This window comes from Schistocerca gregaria, chromosome 8, assembly GCF_023897955.1.
Source record: "Schistocerca gregaria isolate iqSchGreg1 chromosome 8, iqSchGreg1.2, whole genome shotgun sequence".
Classification (NCBI taxonomy): domain Eukaryota; kingdom Metazoa; phylum Arthropoda; class Insecta; order Orthoptera; family Acrididae; genus Schistocerca; species Schistocerca gregaria.
This window is the reverse complement of record NC_064927.1, coordinates 323,537,650-323,564,671: the sequence shown is the minus strand read 5'-3', so window position 1 is coordinate 323,564,671 and position 27,022 is coordinate 323,537,650. Positions and strand designations below refer to the sequence as shown.

Here is a 27,022-nt window from a genome sequence, read left to right as displayed (position 1 = left end):
GTAAATTATTATGTTGGAGATAAGCCTCTGTAATGAGGAAAAGCTCAAAATAATATTAATAAAATGTAAGAAACTCGTATCTGCCAAGATAGAACTTGAAACTGCGTGTGAGTCTGTTTCAGCAAGACTCAGCATCATCAAAGTTGGGCATAAACTTGTTGTAGAATTGTTCTGTCAACAACCAAACCCACACATATGTAACCAAAATATATAGTTCACAAGTTGTCCAATTATACTGTAATCATGAGAGAAAACTTTAATCATCAATCAGTTGTGATGATTACTGTTTTGAAAGTGGTAGGTATGACAAGAAATTACTAAATGCCTTCTCAAAAAACTACCTGGAATAAGTAGTTCAAAAGCCCATACTTGAAGGAAGTAATTTGGATGTAATGGAAACAAACAGACCTGATCTCTGTAAGGAGTCCACATTGAAACTAATATCAGTGACCCTAACGCAGCTGTAGCAACACAGATTGCCACAGTAGAGAAAGCAACCAAAGTAGAAAGATTTGTGTGTTAGCAAACTAGATAATGAAACAGTAGCTCATTGAGGAGCTTGAAACATTTCACACTGGACAGGCACATGTTGAAGAACTGTGGCCCAAATTTAAAAGAATAGTTCACTATGCACATGTACATGAGTGAGGGAAACATCACCCCCCTGCCCACACATGATATACAGTCACTCTAAGGAAACTGTGATGAAAACTTGAACTGCATAATAGGTGCTAGACAAAGTATGGAGCTACTTATAGCAAGGTGCTCAATGAAACACATTAGTCTGGAGAGAAGGCAATGCATGAAGCCTTCAGTGACTACTATAGCAGAATCTTATAAAAATATCTCTCACAAGACCCAAAGAAATTATGTTCAGATGTAAATGACGTTAGTGGCATCAATGGTCGTGTCAAAACGTTCCTTGAACTGAAATTAAAGGTAGCAAAGCAAAAGCAGAAATGATGACGTCCACTTCCAAATGTTCCTTTAGAAACAAAAATCCAGGAGTACTACCTCAATTTAATTCTTGTACTCCTGCAATGATAAGCGAAGCACACATTAATTTCAGTGGCTTTAAGGAAAAGCTGTCAATTCTAAATTGAACAAAGCTCCAGGCCCAACTGAATTTATATCAAATTCTGTACTGAACCTGTGGCTAAGTTAGCCCCTTCTTTTACTGCAATATACCAAAAATGCCTAAATCAAAAAAGTGTGCCCAGCAGATGCAAGGAAGCACAGATCATAGAAGTCCACAAGAAGGGTAGCGGGAAGTAATCCACAGAACTACCAGACTATCTCACTGATGTCCACCTGTTGCAGAATCTTAGAGCATATTATAAGCTCAATCATTATGAGGTATCTAAAGAAGAATGAGCTTCTTCATCCCAACCTACATGGACATGTCTGTATGGGAGCACAACAGCAAGGTCTTTAGCGCCCGCGCAAAAACAGATTGACACGAAAGTGAGTAAAATACACAAAACAAGAAGATAAAACAGCATGTGAAACACAGGTAACAAAAATCGGAAAACTATGTTTGTACCCACACAGAAACATGGAATGGAGTATTGTGTCAGTAGTAAAACATTAATGACACAGGAAGAAAGTGCTATAACCTTTATACAATTCTGTACAGTAAATGGCATAACACCATTGATAAATATAGACTATGATTGGAAGTCTGTTGCTAAGGCAGGATATTCAAAATTTCTAGGTGTGTGCATTGATGAGAAATTGAATTGGAAGAAACACATCGATGATCTGCTGAAATGGTTAGCATTAGCTACTTATGCTACTAGGGTTACTGCAAATTTTGGAGATAAACATATAGGTAAATTAGCCTACTATGCCTATTTTCATTCACTGCTTTCATAAGGTATCATATTTTGGGGCAATTAGTCATTAAGAAAGAAAGAATTCATTGCACAAAAGTGTGTAGTCAGAATAATAGCTGGAGCCCACCCAAGATCACCTTGCATACATACATTTAAGGAACTCGGGATATTCACAATACCTTCGCAATACATATATTTACTTACGAAATTTGTCATTAATAACCCATCTCAATTCAAAAATAACATCAAAGTGCATAGCTACAACATTAGAAGAAAGGATGATATTCACATTATTACGAAATGTCGTATTCATGATCTTTGGAACAAGGATTAATGTATGTATGTATGTAAGGAGCTAATATAGTACAGCAAATGGACGTGGCTGATTGACCACAAGAATAAAAAAAAGGAGAAGCCAGCCTCTCTGCAACACAATAAAACCTCCAGCCTAAAAGTTTAGGACAGAGTCTAGACCAGGGGCCTCCAAACTTTTTAGTCCGCGGGCCACATTGACTCCTCCACGAAGTCATAAGGGCCAAGATCTACCTAGTGGGATTAAAGCACCCTAGCACTCCATGATCACCGTAATGTAAGGCTAAAAGAAAGATGAAATCGCAAAATTCTAAGGTTGTGGGAATAGCACTGAAACGAACTATGATTTTTATTTAATTACATAGTTTTGATTGGTGGACGTACCTGACCAAAATTCTGGCGTATTTTATTCTGGCGAATTTCACTGACAAAAAAAGTATGTCACTGCACATTCTTCACAAAAGCATCCTGCAAAGTTAACGAAATCTCAAAATCATTGTTAGCAACACTATTACTGCAAGAGGTAACAGAGGTAGAGTATGTCAACCCATTGTTATTTCAAGCAGTGCAACAATAAGTTTAGTTATGTAGTCTTGTAGCGAGTAGCAGACCCAATGTCGCGGTGTATTGGTCGAGATAGGCCTCAAAACTCAATTGTTGGCAGTATAGGTACCACCTCAAATATTTGGCGGGTCAGATACCGGGGATGTCAGGCCAGATAACGCGGGCCGGTTTGAGACCCCTGGTCTAGACACATAACAAAATTTTAAAACCTTAATCACACTCATCTCATCATCAGCTAAAATAGAGGGCAAATCACAACCAATATTTGCTTCTGCCCTTGCGTCATGATATAAAACGCATTCTGTTCAAATATGGCGGACAGAGATGTGCACACCACAAGCATCAGAAAACGGGGGATCCTTACACCACAGTAAAATGCTAAGTGTGAGAGGGCAGTGTCCAATTCTAAGATGTGTGAAGGTCACTTCATCCTGTCTGAGCAACTGGCAGGAGGAAAGCAATGGCCAAATTGTTGACTTCACCAACCGACGCTTATTGGCTGTCTCTGCCACCCATTCCTCATCACAGAAGTGCTCCTGTGTAGAGCAGAAATGAGAGCCTGCAAGGCAATAGGACACTGTGCCACATCCTGTCCTCTGCAGGCCTCCTTCACAGTCGATCAGCCTGTCCATTTCTCCATATCCCTATATGACCTGGCACCCAGCAGAATGACACCTGCTTACCCTGCTGTTGGAGAAAGTACAGTTGGTCATGTATCAGCCAGACCGACTCCTCAGCTGGGTACAGGTTCTGTAATGATTGTAAACCACTAAGGAAATCAGAACAAATGAGAAACCATTTGCCCTGAATACTACGCATCTGCTCCAGTACCTTTATGATCGCATGGAGCTCTGCTGAGAAAATGGTATACTCATCAAGAAGGCGAATCCTGGTAACATGATTGCAGAACACAACAGAGCAGCCAAGGGAATTCCCTTGCTTGGAGTCATCAGTGTACACTACTAAAATGTTAAAAAACAGAGATTGGAATGTAAAATCTGACATACAATCTTTCCTAAAATTTGTCAAGTATAAAGTCAGGGCCCCCAGAGAAGCCAAGGTGGAAATCTGCTCCAACTCTGATGTATAACATGAAGACTGGCCACACCCATCTCTAGAAGGCAATCCTGCACACAAATCCCATAGGGCCTCGTTGCCTGTTGCCTGTTACGAAAAAGCCTTTCCAGCGGAGGCTGAGATCCAGTAGAGGCTGAGCAACAGTATGGTAAGTGGTGTGTATGGTGTGGACAGTGTTTTATATGCCTGGCACACAGTAAGTAGCCATCGCCAGACACCGTGCACTCGTAATTGAGCCGAGATTGCATAAATGGCCTGTAAAACCACAGCAGACAAGTCTTGTCTGCTCTCCATGTACTGTGGTAAGACATTTAAAAATACTTAAAGCCTTAAGTGATCGTTTTTTCAAGTCCTTAAGATGTGGTAACCATGTAAGCTTAGAGTCAAATATGAGGCCCAGAAACCTCACTGTGTCTTTAAAAGTAAGGATAGAGTCCCTCATCCTCAACTAGGAAAATTTAAAATGGAATGAGAATGGTTAAAAAGAACACACACAGACTTCTTGTTGAAAACTTAAAACCACACTTCTGTGCCCATTCATCCAAACAACACACAGTTATTTGCAAATGACATGTTGTCATTTTTGAGGCTTGAAGGAGGGCAAAACAGAGAAGTCATCCACAAACAAAGAACACTGGACAAAAATTTTCACTGTGGACTTAATGCTATTAATAACTATGGCAAAGACAGTCACACTTAAAGTGCTACCTTGGGGGTCACCATTTTTTTGCTCAGAGTGATCAGACAGGACATCACTGACTTGATGTCTAAAATATTGTGGCGAACGAAAGGACTGAATAAGCATGGAAGACAACCACGAAAACCCCATTTGTGGATCTACTCCAGGTTAAATAGCATTGTAGGCCGCCTTCATGTTAAAAAATATTCCTAAAAGGTGATGCTGGCATAGGAAAGCATGTTGTATAGCCGCTCCAGGACGGCAAGATTACGAGCGATACCTCCTGATCCCACAATGACAGCAACTAAGGATTTGCTTAGATTCTAAGATCCAGACAAGGCGGTGGTTCACCATATGATCCAAGGTCTTCCCCATGCAGCTAGTGAGGGCAACACTACAGTAACTACCTGCGTATGTACGGTCTTTCCCAGGTTTTAAAAGAGGAAATAAAATTGCCTCATGCCAAAAGTCGAGAAAGTGACCTGACACTAAAATGCCATTAAAAAGTGTGAGGAGGATATCTTTCACCTTGTGAGGTGCCACAGCGTATTGTAATGGATTCTGTCATGACTAGAGGCTGTGTCATGAGCTGCAGACAATGCAGAATCCAACTCCCACATGGAAAATTGGCAGTTGTAATCTTCATCAGAGGTGGACCGGAAGTCCAAACTACACCTCTCAGCAACCTCTCTATGGTGTTGAAAACCTGGATCCCGACTGGCTGCTGTAGTAACTGTGGCAAAATATGCCACCATAGCCTGGGAAATGTCTTGTGGATTGGTTTGGCGAGTGCTGTTCCCCATTACAGCAGCCATGGGGCACCTGATTCCTCTCTCAGAAATTCTCCTGGTGGTCTCTCACACAAGGGAACTTTTGGTGGAATGATTAATGGTGTTCAGGAACTGTTGCCATGACCTCTTCTTGCTCACTCAAATAATTCAGCGGCAGTTTGCCCTCACCACCCGAAAGGCTGCAAGATTCTCTGCACTTGGCTGACACTTGAACCTACGCAGATTCTGATTGCAGAGGGGCTTTCGGCACTCCACCAAGGGGCATGTTGCCACTTCTGTTGCCTATGGACTGGAATAGATGCTGCAGTAGCATGGGGCATCATTTTGGTAATATGATCCACCCACACATCAACATTCGCACAATGTTTGAACTGGGCCAACTGGCTATAAAGTGTCCAGTTGGCTCCAGCGAGTACCCATCACAATGGTTTTCTTTTGGGTTCCACCCCATCTCACAGGTGAATCCAGATTGGGATGGAGAGCAAAGCAAGAGATCAATGGCAGTGAACTGCTAGGCAGAAGTGAATGCTCTGCCCTACATTTACCAAGTATGCACACGATGACACGAAAGTCAACCTTTCTGGATCCAAAAAACCTTCAGCATGTAAAAGCCAACATGCAGTTTCCCACCCGATATTCTGAGAACCATGGATCAAGATACGGTAGAATTTCTTGACTTCAAAAAAGCATTAGTTTGAGTTCCACAACTATGATTATTATTAAAAGTAAGATTCTATGGGGTATCTAGCAAAATTTCTCATTGGATTGAGGATTCATTGATACGGAGCACACAGTGTGTTATTTTGGATGGAGAGCCAGTGACAGATTGACAGATGTACAACTAACCTGAGGTTTGTCCCAGGGAAAAGTGTTGGGACCCTTGTGGTTTATGTCGTATATTAATGATCTTGCAGACAATAATAATAGCAACTTCATATTTTTCACAGATGATGCATTTATGTATAAAGATGTATTGTCTGTAAAAAGCTGTGCTTTTTTTTTTTTTTTTTTTTTTTTTTGTCATCAGTCTACTGACTGGTTTGATGCGGCCCGTCATGAATTCCTTTCCTGTGCTAACCTCTTCATCTCAGAGTAGCACTTGCAACCTACGTCCTCAATTATTTGCTTGACGTATTCGAATCTCTGTCTTCCTCTACAGTTTTTGCCCTCTACAGCTCCCTCTAGTACCATGGAAGTCATTCCCTCATGTCTTAGCATATGTCCTATCACCCTGTCCCTTCTCCTTATCAGTGTTTTCCACATATTCCTTTCCTCTCCGATTCTGCGTAGAACCCCCTCATTCCTTACCTTATCAGTCCACCTAATTTTCAACATTCGTCTATAGCTCCACATCTCAAATGCTTCCATGTTTCACTACCATACAATGCTGTACTCCAGACGTACATCCTCAGAAATTTTTCCTCAAATTAAGGCCGGTATTTGATATTAGTAGACTTCTCTTGGCCAGAAATGCCTTTTTTGCCATAGCGAGTCTGCTTTTGATGTCCTCCTTGCTTCTTCCATCATTGGTTATTTTACTGCCTAGGTAGCAGAATTCCTTAACTTCATTGACTTCGTGACCCTCAATCCTGATGTTAAGTTTCTCGCTGTTCTCATTTCTACTACTTCTCATTACCTTCGCCTTTCTCCGATTTACTCTCAAACCATACTGTGTACTCATTAGACTGTTCATTCTGTTCAGCAGATCATTTAATTCTTCTTCACTTTCACTCAGGATAGCAATGTCATCAGCGAATCGTATCATTGATATCCTTTCACCTTGTATTTTAATTCCACTCCTGAACCTTTCTTTTATTTCCATCATTGCTTCCTCGATGTACAGATTGAAGAGTAGGGGCGAAAGGCTACAGCCTTGTCTTACACCCTTCTTAATACGAGCACTTCGTTCTTGATTGTCCACTCTTATTATTCCCTCTTGGTTGTTGTACATATTGTATATGACCTGTCTCTCCCTATAGCTTACCCCTACTTCTTTCAGAATCTTGAACAGCTTGCACCATTTTATATTGTCGAACACTTTTTCCAGGTCGACAAATCCTATGAACGTGTCTTGATTTTTCTTTAGCCTTGCTTCCATTATTAGCCGTAATGTCAGAATTGCCTCTCTCGTGCCTTTACTTTTCCTAAAGCCAAACTGATCGTCACCTAGCACATTCTCAATTTTCTTTTCCATTCTTCTGTGTATTATTCTTGTAAGCAGCTTCGATGCATGAGCTGTTAAGCTGATTGTGCGATAATTCTCGCACTTGTCAGCTCTTGCCGTCTTCGGAATTGTGTGGATGATGCTTTTCCGAAAGTCAGGTGGTATGTCGCCAGACTCATATATTCTACACACCAACGTGAATAGTCGTTTTGTTGCCACTTCCCCTAAGCTGCACATATATAAAGTCAAATGGTGGTAAAGTTTCAAAGTGGTACTAAAATTGACAACTTATTTCAAATGTTCAAAAATTTAAATTTCTGCAGTTTACAAAAACAAAAAACTTGTAGTCTTCTATGACTATAATATCAAACTCAAAATTTGAATTGGTCAACTCATACCTGGGTGTAATAATTCAACAATGTAGGAAAAGAGCTTTCAGATACAGCCTTCACCAGAAAAAGAAAGAGAATGTACAGCACTCATTCACATAGGCAAGCACACCTCATGCACACATTACTGACAACTCCAGTAGCTCAGCTGAGACTACAACTATCACATGGGATAGAAGCAGCAATCCGGAGGGGTTGGGGAAGGGCAAGAGACAGCAGTGTACGGGTAGGGGGGTGGGGTGGGGGGGGGGTGGGGGGGCATTGTCTGGCAGAGTGTGCAGGGACTAGAATGCCAGCAGGTGCAGCATCAGGAGGTTGTGGGGTAGGGAAAATAAAGTGAAAAGGAGAGGAGTGGGCAATGATGGGTGGGTGCATTGGCAGAGGGTGGCAAACAGAGGCTGGGAGATGAGATTGGGCAGGATGTGATAGGACAGAGGGGTAACAAACCGATGGATGGAGAGTATAGGGACACTATGTTACTGTAGGCTGAGGCTCAGATAATTATGGGAACAGAGAATGTGTTGTGAAGATAAATCTCATCTGCTTACTTCAGAAAAGCTGGTGGTGGAGGGGAGGATCCAGATAGTTCAGGCAGTGAACTGCCCACTGAAATCCAGCATGTTATCTTCAGCTGCACATTGTGCCAGGGGTGGTCTATGTTGTTTTTGGCCACAGTTAGGCAGTGGCTGTTCATCATGGTGGACAGCTGGTTGGTAGTCATACCACTATAAAAATCTGTGCAATGATTGCAGCAGAGCTGGGGTTGCTTTCACAGGTGGCCTGGCCCCTTATGGGGTAGGTTAAACCTGTGACAAGACTGGAATAGGAAGTGCTTGGTGGGAGGATTGGGCAGTTCAAGCACAAGGGTCTTCCACGGGGATATGATCCTTGTGGCATGAGGTTAGGATTGGGCGTGCCATAGGGATGGACTAGGATGTTGTGGAGGTTTCGTAGGTGATGGAACACCATTTTAGGATGGTTGGGAAGGATATCGGGTAGATGTCCTTCGTTTCAGGGCATGATGACTGGTAATCAAAACACTGGCGAAGGATGTGGTTCAATTGTTCCAGCCTGGGAGGGTAATTGGTGATGAAGGGGGCAGTCCTTTGTGACTGGTTCATATGTGTAGTGGGAGATTGGATTGTGAGGAGAAATGGCACAGGAGATCTGTTTGTGGACTAGATCTGGGTGATAGTGCCTGTCTGCGAAGGCCTTGGTAAGACCCTTAGCATACTGGCCAATGGAGTTCATGTCACTGCAGATGTGACATCTTTGGGTGGCCAGGCTGTATGGTAGGGATGTTTTGGTGTGGAAGAGTTGACAACTGTCGAACTGCAGGTACTGTTGGTGATTGGTTGGTCGCAGGTACTGTTGGTGATTGGTTGGTTGGTTTAATGTGGACAGAGGTACAGATGGAGCCATCAGAGAGGAGGATGTCAACATCTAGGAAGATGGCACATGGTGTAATAATTTTTAGGGATATGAAATAAAATAATCACGTAAGTTCAGTTGCAGGTAAAGCAGATGACAGATTTCAGTTCATTAAGAGACTAATAGGGAAATTCAAATGTGTGTGCCATCCTCCAATACAGTTCAGATGTGCCAGAGCCATACCAAACAGAACTAATAGAGAATATTGAACATATACAATGCACAGCAACATGAATGGTCACAGGTTTGTACAACTCAAGAGACAATGTCACAGAGATACAGAAGAAATGTAACTGCTAAATGCTTGAAGATAGACAAACTATCCCAAGAAAGGCTACTTATGAAGTTTCAAGAGCTAACTTTAAGTGATGAATCTACAGACATCCTACAACCACCTATGTATTGTTCCCATTGGGATTGCAAAGATGAGATGAAACTAATTACAACATGAACAAAAGTGTTTAAGCAATCATTCTTCCGAAACTCCATATGTGACTAGAACAGAAAGAAGCCCTAACAACTGGTACATTGAAAAGTATCCTCTGCCAAGCACCTCACAGTACAACAAATATAGTCACCAAAAATTATCACAGTCATAGCTTAGTGCAAAGGAGAACTGAAGTCTGTGGCATTCCTGTCTCCCGGTGACATATGGGGGTACTGATGAATAGCAGTGATTTAGTCAGTCTAGTCTACCTGTTAAATTTGTACCTACCTCAAATAAGTATATGTTCTGAAGTGAATATATCACACTGCACAAATATTTCAGTTTTAAGTTGTACAATGAACGAGGTGTATATACAATGAAATAATAACAAACATTGTGATCGAACTTGGGGCTCCACATGCCAAGAGTATGCGCTGTGTTCAAATTTTTACTACAGTAATCTACAATACAAACTGTCAGTAATAATCATACAGTACCATACATAATCTGAGTCTTCAAATATTTAAACAGTTACTAACTTTCACTCTCACTATGAATGGATTTCCATTAGATCAGTGAATCACTGGCGCATAACACAACTGGACTTGAGTTTTTACCATTTATTGGTCTCAGTTGCGTATACTTTTGTGAGAATTTATCATTCAATAGTTGAAGCACATGTTATTCATGCCAGTTATTAAGACAGCAGTCTAGCTACTCAGAGAGCCAGCATTCTTTATCAGGCCATCCCAATTTAGATTTACAGTGGCTTCCTTAATTACTTCACATGTATGTCAATACAGATCCTCCAACAGGCCACAGCTGGTTCCCTTTTTTCATTCAGCTGAGCTAATAACGCTCTGGGTCTAATGGTGTCATGAATCTGAAATCTCATGGCTCAAGGTGTAACTTAATAGAGAGAAGTGATAACTTTAAATTATTTCTAAGTGCTATTTTACAGTTAGCAAAATATTCTGAGCTCTTATGTCAGAGTCAAATGGATTTCACATTAAAACGCAATGTTTTGTCCCAATCTGCGAGAAACATTTTCAAGGGGCATAATAGCTCACTATATTTTATTAATTGTGACATTTCTCATTGTGAAAGTTTACTACTGTTAATCTAATTTTCTTTAACTAGTACAGTATGCTTGGTATATATTTAGGCATACCCTAGAAACAGCCATAACTGACATACCACAAGCATTATCAAGATAGAGTTTAGTTCTAACCCTGAGGTGCAATCTGTTACATTAAACTTCAGGTCTTGGTAATTCTGATCATGCCAGGGTGTAGAAGCAACTTGATGGACAGCAATAACAACCGTAGATTGCTCCAGTGGTTTTGGAGAAGCTATTTTGTCACTCAACAATTATTATTTTCTAGTAGACACTGAACTGGCACATAAAATAGTAATTAATGATATTATCAACAATGATATATACATTTACAAATCCCAGTTGATGCAGCACTTAAAACTTTAAATATAGCATATGAATCAACAGTGCAGGACTACAGCTCAAGGAAATAAGTGTATCACAATAATATTAAGATGACAGTCTACCAAACTCCCTAATCAAGATGAACATTTGAACCAAAATTACATTATAATCCTGACCCAGAGTAATAAGACTTTTCATCTTTTTAGGATATTTGAAGGCCTATCTGTGGGTAAATATACTTCATTAGTTTTACCTGTATGTATGTGCTTCCTGAAAACAAGATAATTGCAGTTAAATGAAGTCATTGTTTTTGTGTACTAAATGACATTACAGGAGTTGAAATGGTTAAGGCTCCAGTCATGAAATGTTACTTGTCTAATACCCCACAAGCAGAAGTTACAGGGAATTGTAAGACAGTCATTGTCAAAGTTTTTTATGCATTCACTATGGATGTTTTGTTCAAAATTTTCTAGCTAGTATCATCAGGGTGTTTCTGCAAAATTGTATAACTGCCTCATGAAACAGTTTGCTTAATGAGAACAACCAGTATGAGAAAGGAGCAACTATTGTACATTTTAGCTTTTCTTCACTTCACGAGTGTACTGTGCATATCAGGAACCCAGTAAAACTTCAAATTTCTGACATCACTGCAGTCGGAAAATTATCCTACAAGACTGGGGCCAACAACAACTGAAGAGAATCGTTCAATGTGACACAACTATAACTCTTTTGCAAACTGCTGCATGTTTCAATGCTGTGCCATCAACAAGTGTCAGCGTGCAAATCATTCAACGAAACATAACCAATGTGGGCTTTTGGAGCTGGAAGCCCTCTCATGTAAGCTTGATGTCTACATGACACAAAGATTTATGCCTTGCCTAGGGCTGTCAACACTGACATCAGACTGTTGATGACTGGAAATACGTTGCCTGGTCGGACGAGTCTTGTTTCAAATTGTATTAAGTGGATGGACGTAGATGGGTATGGAGACAACCTCATGAATCCATGGACTCTGCACGTCAGCAGGGGACTGTTCAAGTTGGTGGAGGCTCTATAATGGTGTGAGGTGTGTGCAGTTGGAGTGATATGGGACCCCTGATACATTTAGATACAACTCTGACAGGTGATATGCAAGTAAGCATCTTGTCTGATCACCTGCATCCATTCATGTCCATTGTGCATTCCATTGGACCTGGGCAATTCCAGCGGGACAATGCGACACTCCACACATCCAGAATTGCTACAGAGTGGTTCCAGGAACACTCTTCTGAGTTTAAACACATCCACTGGCCACCAGACTCCCCAGACACGAACATTATTGAGCATATCTGGGATGCCTTGTGACGTGCTGTTCAAAAGATATCTCCACACCCTCAACCTGTTATGGATTTATGGACAGCACTACTTCAGACATTAGTATAGGCAAGTGTACCAGTTTCTTTGGCTTTTCAGTGTATAATCTGTCTAATAAATAAAAGATAAACCAAGATAGCATTGCTACAAAACAGCATCAACACAATTCATTAGCAGATAAACTTTGGAAAGAAAACTGATAAAAACAAAATACTGAGTCTCCTGTACCTCATGGTACAAAGACACAACAATATACCATATGAAAGTTTTGAATTTACAATTTCTTTGACATATGTCTACAAAAGTGATGGAGTTTTCAATATTTTGGGTAAACTTCAAGATTAACATCACATTCTGCTCCAGAAAATAAATAGTTATATATGTCCAGAGATTGGCTAAGGTATAAAACATGAGAGCAAGGTTGTCTTTTATGCACTTTATACAAAGACACTGTAGTCACGATTTTATATGCAATTTTGCCACATAGTACATTCTATGAATATTACAGCTGACAGTAAAACTACATGCAAAGAAAGTTTGGCACTGGTTTAAGAGATTATTGTGGGGGATAAATAATTAGCATTTATTGCTACATAAAAACTAAACCGTAGCTCACATGACTTTGTTAAATAACACTTTGAACAACAAAATAAAACATTTATAAAACAAAGAGAAAATGTAAGTCAGTGATTGCACCAAAGATAATTACTAAAATAGTTATCACTTCCATGTAACATCACACTCCCCCCTTAGTGTCAACTCATCTTAATTGAGTAGCAATAGGTCATGCACAGGCTGCTGATGGCACATAGAGGTTGCCTTTGACATCCCTTGCTTGTGAATCGTTGGAGCATTTGTCGAGTCCGTGGTGTGTGAAGATGAGTCCTGTGGAAAGCAGGTTTAAGCCTCTTGACAGAGATGATGGTTGGCATACCAGTCACATCAAATTTGAGTATCTCGTCTTCCCTACCGATGGCACGTTAAGGTTCATTGTATGATGGCTGCGGTTTGTGTACTGTGTCATGTCATACAAAGACACTCCCATAGCTTGTCAGAAACAAAAGGGTGATGGTCTGCTTATATCTTGGAGCAATGGCATGTAATTGGCGGATTTGTGTATGCGTATTTTGTGAAAATCTGAGGGTCAGTGCAGTCATCTGGCACATTGGCAAAGAACTCGCCAGGCAGCCATATTGGCTGGCCATAAAAAAGTTCTGTAGTCTTGGCTTTCTGGTCTTCTTTCAGGGATGCATGAAGACCCATCCCTATCCACCACTATGAGTAACGACATTGAAGCAACACTTTCAGTTTGCGATGCACGCATTCAACAAACCGTTCACTGCTGTAGTTCTAATCTGCTTTGTACACTGTAGGATGATCAGTGTTTTGAACAGATATGACTCAAACTGTCTTCCCTGGTCTGTTGTAATTCACAGAGGCACACCAAAATAGGTGGTCTATCCCCGGGAGAATGCAGTTGCAACAGTTTCAGTGGTAATGATTGCAATCAGGAACACCTCGGCCAGCTTGTAAAATTATTGATGCCTGTCAGGCAGTAGGTGTATTCTTCTGATGGCGGCAGAGGTCATAGGAGGTCTAGGTGGGCATGTTCAAATCTATGAATCAGAAGAAGAAACACGCCAAGAAGTGACCTAATGTGTTGGCTAACTTTATTTCCTTGACAGGCCATGCATTGTCACAAATATTGCTTGCAACCTTTGTCCATGTGGCGCCAGACAAAAGCTCACTTCACCATGATGGAAGTGTCTCATACTCCAGGGTGTGACATGTTTTGTAATGAGGTGATCGCCTGTTGGTGAAAGTCAGTAGTCACAAATGGACGTGGTTTGTGAGAAGCGATGTCAGAGTACAGCAGCGCAGTTGGTGGTGGCAGCATAAAATGGCAGAGTTGCAGGTCTGATTGTTGCACCAACAAACTTCGTAGCTCATTATATGATTGTTGTGCTGTGGCGAGAGCTTCAAAATCAACTGCACCAGTGATTGCCCCAATTTGAGAGAGTGTGTCATCTGGCACATTCAGTCATAATTCTGTAGCTGTTCTAGGCTGTAGAAAATTAAGTACAGCTTCTACTTTCACTTGCATTGGCCATATGTCTTGCATATTGATAATATAGCTTAGGAACTGTACTTCAGCTGTTCTGAAGACACACTTTGATGGGCTCATGTACATGAAGATGACTGAAGATCTGTTGTCAGTGTGACATGTATTCTGCCTCCGAGTGACATGACCAGGACATCGTCAATAAACACATAACAAAAGTCTACGTCACATGCGACTTCATACATGAACCACCGAAATGTTTGGGCAGCATTACAAAGCTCAAAAGGCATTATGGCAACTTCGAATAGTCCAAACAATGTGCACAGGGTGGTCGTTCTGTGCCATAGGTATCTGGTAGAAATTATGAACTAAGTCCAATGAAGAAAGGATGTGCATACCGTGTACTCTGAATGTAAGATCTTCAATACGCAGAACTGGATATTCATCTGGAATGGTTCTGGCATTGAGCTGTCTATAATCACCATGTGGACACCATCCATTATTCTTTTTTTCAGACCACATGTAGTGGAGAAGACCGACGATGTATGGCATAATCCTCATCCAAGCATTGATGAGAAACCCTATTAAATATCTTCAATTTCTGGGGAGTCAAGGAGTGCAATTGAGCACAAGTGATGGTACAGGTGTAATCGAAATATAGTGCACCATTGAGTGCTACAAAGGTGCCAGTGTGGGAGTCTGGCATTTGATCTCCATGAACTGTCTGAGGAGCTCTGTGAATGGAGCACCTCCAGTAATTATCTGTACTGCTGTCTCTTCCACATGACACACTCCACCTTGTCTTGTTAGGTTTGTAGCAATGTCAAGAAGACATACGTGATGAAGATCAGGCAGGAGTCCATAAAGCGATAAAAAGTCCGCTCCAAATATGGGGTGCATAACATCAACTATGTTGAACTGCCATTTAAATTAGTGCCATAGGCCTAAGTTCAACACTAAAGTGACACGACCATACACTGTGACTGTGGAACCACTGGCAGCAAATAGGTGGCAGTCACCACAGTTGTGACATGGGAGATGGGTGGATGGATAGACTGCCATGTCAGCAGCCGTGTTTACCAAAACCTGTAACTTTGTGCCATGTTCCATAACAAACAATCAATGGCTGCCACCTGGAGAGCCAGTGGCCTCCATCATTGATCTCCTGCTGAGTCTATGTGTTTGCATGATGGGCTACACTTCCGCAGCTCAGAACCATTTCATCGGTGGTAGCAACAAACTATTGCTGACAAAGGTGAGTGGCTGTGCTTTTCTGATTAATGGTGGCAACAAGATCAGTTCACCTGTGCTTGCACTGCAGTGACAGTGATATCTGCCTGAGGCTTTGGGCAAACAGTTGCAACACATTTCCGATATGTGATCCACGATTTGCGCAAGTGCATCTAGATCGCTGGCACACATTGACAATATCTTCTGTGCATTGTTTGGTAGGTGTTACAACCAAATATTCCACAGAATGTCATTACTGACTGTGTTGCTCACTATTGTATGAAGTCAGTCTAGTAGGTGTGATGGAGAACAATTCTTCAGTGTGGAGAAGTTTTTCCAATTTTTTTCCTCTTGGACTGCATGAGCTGGGTAATCAGGGCATGCTTGATGGCTAAGTAATGATCAGTACTTGATGGTGAGGCCAGAATGTCTTGTGCTTCTGTGGCCATATCTTCACTGAGAGCACCAACTACATAACTGTACTTAGTGTTGTCTACAGTTACATGTGCTAGCACAAACCGACTTTCTAGTTGCACAAACTGTGGCAGAGGATTCTGTTGTCAAAATGGTGATGGGTTTACTGTCAAACAATTAATTACGGCACAAGTAGACAGATCAGCAGGTGGTGGCAGGTCTGACATTGTGGAATTATGCTGAATTGGCACACAGAAGATGCACAATGTGGCTGATGTGGCTGTTCATACTTAGCATGATGTGGCACAATACGAAGTGTTAATGACTACGGAATTTCATGCCAGTGACTATAAGAGTTGGGGCGACCAGTTGTTGTGGGGCTAGATAATTAGCTTTATTGCAACATAAAAACTAAACTGCAACTCATAAGATTCCATTAAATAGCACATTCTACAACAGAACAAAACATATATAAAAGAAAAGGAAAATATAAGTCCGCAATTGCACCAAAAATAATCATTACAATTAGTTATCACTTCTGCATAGCATTACACGGCACATAACATTGCACTCTAAGATAATTTGCTTTACTGGTCAGAGCTTGGATCATGTATCAGAAGAGTGGTGCCATTTATATCTCAACATAGAAGGTTATCTCCCTGCCATTTCCTGAGCATGGGCTGATGGCATACCTTAGACGACATGAGACTCCATGTAATCTACTTTCTACATTGTTTACCTTGCTCTTTAGTGAAATAGTCATAGAATATTGTGTTCTTGTTATGAGTATATGTGTTAAACGCTTAAAATCTTGAACCAAAGAAAAGAAAAGGAAAATGAATAAGCTTGAGAAACTTATCACAGAAGCAGACAGGAACATTCCTTGACATTATATCAGCATTTAACACAGAGAATGATAGTTCACACAACAAATCACTTCTCTTAAGGAGCATATGTTTATTTGCAGATCAAAACAGCAAAGTTTCAAACAAGGCAATTGAACAATCTCTGCCAGGCACTGTATAGAGTGACTCAAAGAGATGTACAAGGTCTGTTCAAAAAATTCTGGAACTTTGGACACAAAATTTTTCTGCGCTTACTTTTTACTTAAGTCTCCTTCGAAATCTGCCCCTCACAATTAATACACTGCTTCCAACACATTTACACTTCCAGAAACAGTCTTGGTACACCTCTTTCTGGATTGCAGGGAGCGCCAATGCAAAGTTTCTTTTATCTCGTTTATTGTCGCAAATCTTCATCCTTTCAATGGGGTTTTCAACTTTGGAAATGAAAAAAGTCTGTAGGGGCCAGGTCTGGAGAGTACAGATGATAAGACAGCACATTGATCTCATTTTTTGTGCATTAGTCACACACCAACAGGGATGAAAGTGTGGGTTTGTTAGGTGATGCAAGAGCCATGAATTGTCTCACCACATTTTGGGCAGGCTGTTTCCTTCTCACATTTTCTTGTTAGTATTACAACACATCCCAATAATAACAGCAATTAACAGTATGCCCCTGCTGCACAAATTTATTATGAACTAATCCTTCAAAGTCAAAGAAAACTATCAGCATGGACTTAAAATCTGATGAGCTTTTTTTGGGTCTCGGAGAACCTTTCCCAAACCATTGAGAAGACTGAACCTTGGTCTCAACATCACAACCATAGATCCATGACTCATCACCAGTTATGATTCTCTTAAGGAACATCTCATTTTCATTTGTGCAATCCAAAAGCTTTTCACAGACTGTGAATTGAAGGTCTTACTGGTATTGACTCATGAGCCCTGGAACAAACCTGATGGCAACACGATGCATTCCAAGATGCTGCGTCAGGATTTCATGACATAATCCAACGTCAGGATTTCATGACATAATCCAATTGAAATGTTACATTCTTCTGCAATCTCTTGGACAGTCAGTCTTTGATTGGCATGCACAAATTCTTTGATGTTCCCAACAAGAGCGTCGTTGATAGAGTTGAAGGACGTCCTGAATGCGGATCTCTTTAACTTCCATCCAGTCATTTTTAAACTGTGTAAAACATTTTTAACACCGAGTGTGGCTTAAGCACTCATCACTGTAGGCTTCTGCATCATTAGGTGTGGGTCTGTAAAGGTTTTCTAGAGTTTCATGCAAAATGTAATGCAGACAATCACTTCTCTAACTCTGCCATCGTGAAATTTGCAAACTGTGTAACAAAACATTCTACTCAATACAGCACTGAGCACTAACTAACGGACATACAATAATGAAACTTCCAGCAATTACACAATAAACATAGGCATGTGCAGGGATGCTAACTGCATTTCGCTCCAACACACCATTGGGGTGAAATTACGAATGTTCCATAAGTTTTTGAATGGACCAAGTAAAACAATTTCATTTCCTCCACTTGTTTCAAAGAACACTGAAGAAGGAATATACAGCACACCGCTAGGCTGTTTCAGAACAGATTTGGCAGAGTCTCTCTGGCTCCCTTAAAGGATTTTCTACAGAGACAGCCAAAAACCTAGGCCTGGGTGAGAAAATTTAGAATATTCATTCTGTTGGGATTTACCGACCTTTCACCAAGAGTTTGAATTATGCAGATCATAAAATTATTCAATTGATCTATAACACAATGTGCAAATTGTACATTTTACAAGCGTTTTGTTACTCATTAAACATGTGGATTACATGTTGTGAATACATTATTTGTTTAATGCAGATGCTAATATTCAATAAACAGATGTGGGGTACAGCTATGCCAACCTATTCATGGGTCATCTAGAGGAATCCTTCCTAAACACCCAGAATCCTAAACCCTTCACCTGGTTGAGTCATTGATGACATCTTTGCGATCTGGATCGAGGGTGAGGACACCATATCCATATTTCCCCAAAACCTCAACAACTTCTCCCCCATTTGCTTCACTTGGTCCTACTCAAACCTACAAGCCACCTTCTTAAATGTTGACCTCCACCTCAATGATGACTACATCACTACCTCCATCCATATCAAATCTACTAAACACCAGCAATAGCTCCACTTCGACAGTGGCTACCTGTTCCATATCAAGAACTCTGTTCCATACAGCCTTGCCACCCATGGCCATCACATTTGCAGTGACAAGCAGTCCCTCTTGAAATATACCAAGGGTCTCATTGAAGCCTTCCCAGCCTCGTATAAAACTAAATCTCCCATGCCGTATCTTTCCAGTCTCACTCTCTGGCCACAGAGGAGCATTCCCCTAGTAACTCAGTACCATCCAGGGCTGGAGCAACTGAATTAATTCTCCAACAGGGTTTTTACTACCTCTCATCGTGCCCTGAAATGAGAAATGTCCTGCCCACTATCCCTTCCACCCCTCCCACAGTGGTATTCTGCTGTTCACCAAACCTACACAATATACTCATCCATTCCTACATAACCCCTGCTCTCAACCCCTTACCTCATGGTTTATACCCCTGTAATAGAACTAGATGCAAGATAAACATTTCTTGTTTTATTGTTATTCCAGAATTACATCTTTGAAATGAAAACTGAGTAGTCTTCCTAATGAGCAGGTAAGAGAAGCATTACATAAGCAACAGAGTGAATTTGTTCCTGGTATAACTTCAGTCGAAGGAAGAAGAAAATGAAAACTAGATGTAATAGAACTAGATGTCCCATACAGCCACCTACTTCAGTCCACTCAGAAACATCAACTACCCCATTGAAGGGCTGCCTGTAAAACTAGTCAGGTGACCCACAAGCTAATGTGCTGCATTCTACGTGGGTATGACAACCAACAAGCTGTCTGTCTGCATGAATGACCACCAATAAACTGTAGCCAAGAAACACTGTGCTGCTGAGCATGCTGCCCAAGATTACATCCTTCATTTCAGTGACTGCTTCACAGCCTGTGCCATATGGATCTTTCCCACCAACACCAGTTTCTCTGAATTTCGCAGGTGGGAACTCTCCCTTCAATATTCCTACGTTCCTGTAACCTCACCCATCCAGCTCCTTCCCTGTTCCCATTTCAGCACTACACAGCCCTCATTCCACCATCATACCCAGTCCTTTTACTTCTCACCTTTTCTGCTACCCCCCCTTCCCCATTCTCTCCCTTGCCATTCATTTAACCTCCTGACAGCACATAGTTGCCCTACCCTCTCTCCACCTTGTCCCTGTGTGCTCCCCAACAGCACTTCACTTTTTGCCACCCCTACCCTACTATCCCTCCCCCTCCCTGCCCTAGCCGCCTCATTACCCTCACCCAGTTGCCACTCCTATCATGCACTGGTGCTGCTGTTCGCAGTGCACGGCTTCAGTTGTGTGAGACTGCAGTCAGGTGTGTGTGTGTGTGTGGGGGGGGGGGGGGGGGGGGGGTGTCTGTTTTTACAACTGTCTTACTGGCCGAAAGCTTATTTGTGACAGTCTTGTTGTTGTGCCTATCTGTGACTCATATCTCCACTATACGGTGAGTAGCAACTTTCCTTTTCATAATATTGTTATAATCAATGTCTTCATACAACAAAACTTCACCAAAAACAAAATTAAAGTTGTAATGCATGAAGATAAACTCAAAAATAAAATACTATAATGACTACAGACAACACAGAGGATGAAATATTCATTCACCTACAGCTAAAAGCTTTAGAAATTATACAGATTGCCACATGGAGAAACAATAGATATGAACATTTTAGAATTTTTAAATAAAACACCAGGATACAGACATAAGTCTTTGGCAAGGAAGTTAAAGTGGTTGGACTTACTGAGCAACTTATTTATCTTTCATGTCCAGAGGAACAAACAAGATTCAGGGAACAAGAATGAAATATCAATGTGATCACACTATTCTTCTAACTCAGCAAAGAAGGAAACTTTGAAGATTATTATTATGTCGATAACTGGATACAGAGTTCAAGTACTTTTTCCTTTCTTCACTAGTTGATCTCTGTCCTAAAACTTATTTCACATTTTTTATTTTGATCTAGAGGAAAGAAATATCAGTTAATGTTTCTATTTGTTTATACCTGCCTTGCTATATTTCTCCAGTATTTAGTAATTTGTTTCTAAGTTATTTATTCTATCATATTTACTGTTAGCCTTATAGTTAGGTTATTGAATAGATGTTTATTATTCATTACCTTGAGTGTACAACAGCATGTGTAGTTCCATCATCAATCATGGTGCTCACTATTCCCCCATAATATTCAAAATCTAATTTCTGCAGCTCAAGACTCTTCCTTACACAAAAGGCTTCAAAGTCATCCTGAAAATTTTAAAAATAGTGATTATTTTTCACTACAATTCATATGTTTGTAATGCCTACACTTTGCATGTACCAGTACAGAAAGTAATTCTAGTTCTCTCAATTTAGGCATGAGTATGGTGAAAAGCAATGAAAAACCATCAGAACCATTAGCTGTAGAGAATATTATCAGGACAATGTATTTCTGATGACACTTCTGACATGAATGAATAAATCACCTAAAATTAATGAATAATTATACAAAATCCCACAGTGCACAGAGACAGTGCATTAGGATTGAATATCTAAATGCAATGGAGAAACAAGAAGCGTGTAGTACTTCACAGAAAAAAGTTTGTTGGGGTGGGAAAACTGACACCACCTACTCTTGTCTGGTGCTCAAAAAGTGCATAACAGATGTCTGTTGGGATTATAGAAAATAAAGGGAAACAACAACCATTGACATAATATTGGAGAAGTGGAGGACATGTAAATTATTTCCTTACTACTAATACTAGTAAATGAGACTAACATACATGAAAAACAAATCATCTTACTTTGATATATTATGGTTTTCATTCTACCTACTATGAAGGAGTTTGTACATATTTATCATCAACTACATGAGGCTACATATTGGACCATGTCCTAAGAAATGAAGATGGACAGACTTTTTACGCATTCACTGTTCCTTCTTTCCTGGTTCTGCATGCTACATAGACTTCATACAGCTTCTTTCTACATGGAATGTGTCCCAACTCGGGGGGGGGGGGGGGGGGGGGTGAACTTGGATGGGCGTGGGAGGGGGGTTGGTTGTAGTGGGACTTCTCAGAAAGCATCACAATAATCGGGGACGTGACGGGCCAGTTACTGCAGGCCAAGAACAGAGAGACCAAAGATTATGGCCCAGTGTACACCACCCCATTTGTCTTTCACTTTCTAGGGAAGCTCATAGTCCAAGAAAGTACAATGTCTTCATTTTAGTTTGCTTACAGAAAACAATACACATTTATGTGGACATTACTAGCATGAAATAACTGGAAGTAAACTGTGATCTATCAAAACAACATTAATAGTTTCTTTTGAAGATCTGAGGGTATGTAAATTACCTACACATCAAAGTGCTGTGCTAACGGTGTGGGAAGCAAAGATTTATTTGAAAAAATCATGGCTTCTGAGACAGGAGCTGAGAAACTGCACACTTAAATTATCTACTTAAATATGCTAGAAGCACACGTCATTGCTTTGAAGATCTTTACAATCAGAAGAGGTACCAGTTTTTGATCAGCTGTCAGACTTGATTGAGAACATTTTGAAAAAAGATCTGATCTATTTACTTTGCAATTGTAAGGTATATAAGAGGATTATATTTGTAGTCTTTTAAATAACTGATAACACTCTTCTCGAAGAACTATCTCATGGAGTATTTTTCCATGCTCTGTAAGAGGATCCATCATGCAAGGTGGATGACAAAAGCCATTTATGTATTGAAAAAGTTTATGTTCCATGATGAAGTTGAATTTTGACCATAAGAACAAACTGCAGTTTGTTACATTTGTATTTTCCTTACCAATGTGTATGCCAAAGCATGACCTTGTGTTGCTTCTCAGGCCAAAGTACCATATTCCGATTTCGGAAATCTTTCAAAAATCAAGTTGTCAATAGTGATATCCTGAGTGTGGCCTCACTAAAACTGAAAAATCATTTACAGTTCCTGTCCCTTTTTCTATCTCCTTACTTCTTGGAATAATGAATGAAAACTATACTGAGTCATGAAGCAGAACCAACAGCTGGAAATATATAAGGATTCAAGTAGGGACCGATATCAAATCCCAAAAATTATGAATAATGGGACTGAACTAAAAAATGACAATATCTTTAAATTCATCTGATTTGAGTGAAAAGTTCCTTACGACAGATTCTTCACAGTGGTGTAAAAATGAAGATGGCATCTACACTCTAAACCTAGTTACTGATCTAAAAGCAGTAAATTAAACATTTGAGACAGATGTCAAGTTCATGGAGAACTGTATTAAATAATTTTAAAAAATGAGAAACAGATACTGTACATAATTTAGGTTGTGTATGAGTATACACATAAGGATCCATGGTAAATGTAAATGTCGTGTGACTAGGGCCTCCCGTCGGGTACACCGTTCGCCAGGTGCAAGTACTTCGATTTGACGCCACTGCAGTGACTTGCATGTCAATAGGGATGAAATGATGATGCTTAGGACAACACAACACCCAGTCCCTGAGAGGAGAAAATCTCTGACCCAGCCAGAAATCAAACCAGGGCCTTAGAATTGATATTCTGTCACACTGACCACTCAGCTACTGGGGGCAGACAGGATCCATGGTAAACCAGGAGACTTTATCCCATAATACTTTTTGAAGGAAATTTGATTTCCTTGTCTTATTTACCTAATAACTTTAGTAAACAGTACATTTACAGGTTGTGTTGTTAAATTTAATGCAACAATGGCATATTCATAACGAAATTGAAAGTAATAAAATTTTTGGTTAAAATGTTACTTCTGAAAGATATTTTTTGAAATAAAAAGAGAAAATGATTTTATGCCATTTCAAAATTTTTCAAATGGGGTGGCACCTCAATCCTTTTCCTACTGAGCTGAAATCATTCACCACTCATCTTTTTGTACACAGAAACCAGACTAGGGGTAGCACAAAGAAAGAGCCAAACTTGAAAAATAAGAGCTTTCATAAGAGTCATGTTTTACTTTCGGAAGCAATGTGAAAATCACAACTTTTATGTAAACTTTATTTCACAACAATTAAAAAAAAGATAGTTAGATTAAAAGTTATCTTCAAAATTGGTTGTTAACTGAAACTGATGAAAGTTAAAAGAAATCTAAGAATAAAGGCTACAACTCCCTTTATGACATGTATGTGTTCTATAGTTGATTGAAATGGTAAAGAAATAACCAGATTTCTCTGTTTGCTGCTAGAAAAAATGTATATGTGACACACAAATTGATTTTTATAACTAATTAATGGAAAATCTCATATAAAGATGTGAAACAATTACTGACAAAGAGATAGAGGGGCTGGCCAGTACTTACCTCAGCTCAGTACAGCCGATAGAAAAACAAAAAACAACCTAGCTTTCGGAATAAATGTTCCTTCATCAGGGAGGAGAGAGGGGAAAGAAAGGGAAGAAGGGAAAGTGGATTTAGTTACTCACAACCCAGGTTATGAAGCAACAATGTGAAAATCACAACTTTTATGTAAACTTTATTTCACAACAATTAAAAAAAAGATAGTTAGATTTTTGATTTTTATGTAAGTTATATGGTATATAAAAGTTACAAATTACTGGCCGTGGATGGTGGATAGCATATGCAAGGAATGAGAAGTAGAGATTTCAAGAGCAATTTGAAGAATGAGAATGAGAACAGGTGCGTACAGTGGAAGAACAGAAGCAGGAGAAGTGGAACTAGAACAAGGAGAAACATGGCTGACCAAATGCAAACAAGCATGTACAAGGAATGAGAACAAGGAATGAAACTGGCGGCAGTGAACGGTGAACTGATGTTCCGGTAACAAGACTGGTCACAACCAAAATGAACAGGGAACAAACATTTTGGCAAAGAGAGTAGCTAAGACCAAATTGAACACTGAACGGTCATTCCTTAGAGGTTGTTCCTCAGTCTTTCAGCGCACTTTAGTGAACTATTCCTTTGGACCTGTTCATCCATGAATGACCCATGTATACTTAGAACAGGTCATTGCAGAACCTGTGTAGTGTGGAACATGTTTACTCTGGAAGACCTTGGTTCTCTTGGGAATAAAAGGCAACAGATGCTGTATTTCTGGAATCAGTTTCTCCTTGCTGAATGATTATGCCCAAAACTATTCCGCTTCCCAAGTATTGAAGCAACTTATTTCTTGTGACAATAGGCTTACCTGAACATAATTTAGTTGCAACAGCATCCACAGCTAGGATAAACTTCTTGAAAGAAAAAAGTTTTCTGCGTAGATTGTTTCCCACTTTTGTTTTACTTTTACTTAGTGTAATATGACATTGTGGCTGTGCAGTCATTCTCGAGCAAATTTTAACCTGTTAACAACTTATGCCTTGAGTACAGTCATATAAGTTCATAGGCAGTCCATGGTTGGCCAGGCCTGAGAGCTGTATCCATGATATTCGGTACAGTACAAACAGAAACACACAAACAAGTCAGTTACTCTTGTGAGGGAGTAGTGAACTGTGTGCAACACAAAGTGGCCACAATGGTGTATGTACTGAAACAATTAAAGACCCAATAGTCCACTCAGTACACTAAGTTGAAACTTAAGTGACTTACTAACAATATGTGTGAGAACTAACCATTTTTCTTGGTAATGAAGCAATGAGCAGCAAATTAGGAAGTCTCGTAACTTTCAAAATGGCCTTCACATATGTCTTTTGAGTGGCAATATGCACCCACACATCAGTAAGGTCTTATACAGAATGTGCAACAAAAAAGATATTACTATATTCTTTGCAGTTTATTCTACTGATTTAAAAAAGAAAGAAAATTTTACCATCTGAGACAAATATTTGTCACAAAAATCTCATGCTTTGTTATGAGTTACAGTTTATGTTTTACAACAATGAAAATAATCAGTTTTTGGCAATATAATGTAATTGGATAGATAATATATCTACTCACCAAGTGGTGGCAGAACAACTCACATACATATATATAAATGCTATTAGGTATGGAAACTTTCGGGTCCCGTGGTTCCTCCTCCTTGCAGAAGGGTTGAAGGGTAAGGAAGAAGATTGAAGGAAAAGGTCTGGAGAGGTTTAGGAAAAGGGGCAGAGTTCAGAAAAGTGACCCAGAAGCCTGGGTCATGGGAGGCTTACCGGATGTGATGAGAAGGAAAGACCATTTGTGTCTCACATCACAAATTTCAAAATATTGTAAATGGAAAGAAAATATAAGACTGTATCAAAGAAAGAAATGAATTGACCAAACAAAAACGAAATACTATCTCACCTCAGAGGGTATATCAAAGTATGCAATGCATAGCCTAAAAATTCCCATTGGACTTGGTCCTGAAAACAGCTCTATGTCCATATCTGCCATTTCATGAACTGATATCTTCTGAACAGAAACCTACAATGAGAAAAATTATATCTATTGCAAAATAAAGAAAACAAATAAATTATTTCATGATAATAAGAGTTGGTGTTTGTAGACAACAGTAATTTTAGAATATAGTGATTGTTTTCAACTCGCAAAATACATTCTTTTTAATAATTTCAAAAAGGTTCTTTATATACCACATTCAGGAAAGTGATAATTGATTAGAATGAGTCAAACTAAAACAATATCTTTACATGTCAACAGGAAACACAATAATTAATAAATATTTGTTCTGCTCTAAGTAATTTATTTTGATCTAGTCAGTCTTTTCTCCATAAAAATGACTATTCTAATATGAAACTTCCAAGAAAACTAAATAATCTACCACTGCAACAGAAATGTTATGATTGGTTTACAGTAATATACACAACTGGAAACTGAAATAAGAACACCGTAAATTCATTGTCCCAGGAAGGGGAAACTTTATTGACACATTCCTGGGGTCAGATACATCACATGATCACACTGACAGA

At 39.8% G+C, this 27,022-nt stretch overlaps 1 protein-coding gene across 8 annotated transcripts in view; it reads right to left on the bottom strand.

Moving 5' to 3' along the window:
• Window positions 1-27,022, bottom strand: part of LOC126284945 (DNA ligase 4-like) — a 616,842-nt gene that overhangs the window by 10,581 nt on the left and 579,239 nt on the right. For all 8 annotated transcript variants that reach the window (XM_049984217.1, XM_049984218.1, XM_049984213.1 and 5 more), the window contains 2 exons: window positions 26,400-26,519; window positions 21,290-21,414 (listed from right to left, as the gene is read on the bottom strand). In XM_049984217.1, the coding sequence (XP_049840174.1) occupies window positions 21,290-21,414; window positions 26,400-26,519 (245 nt within the window). The remainder of the gene's footprint in view (window positions 1-21,289; window positions 21,415-26,399; window positions 26,520-27,022) is intronic.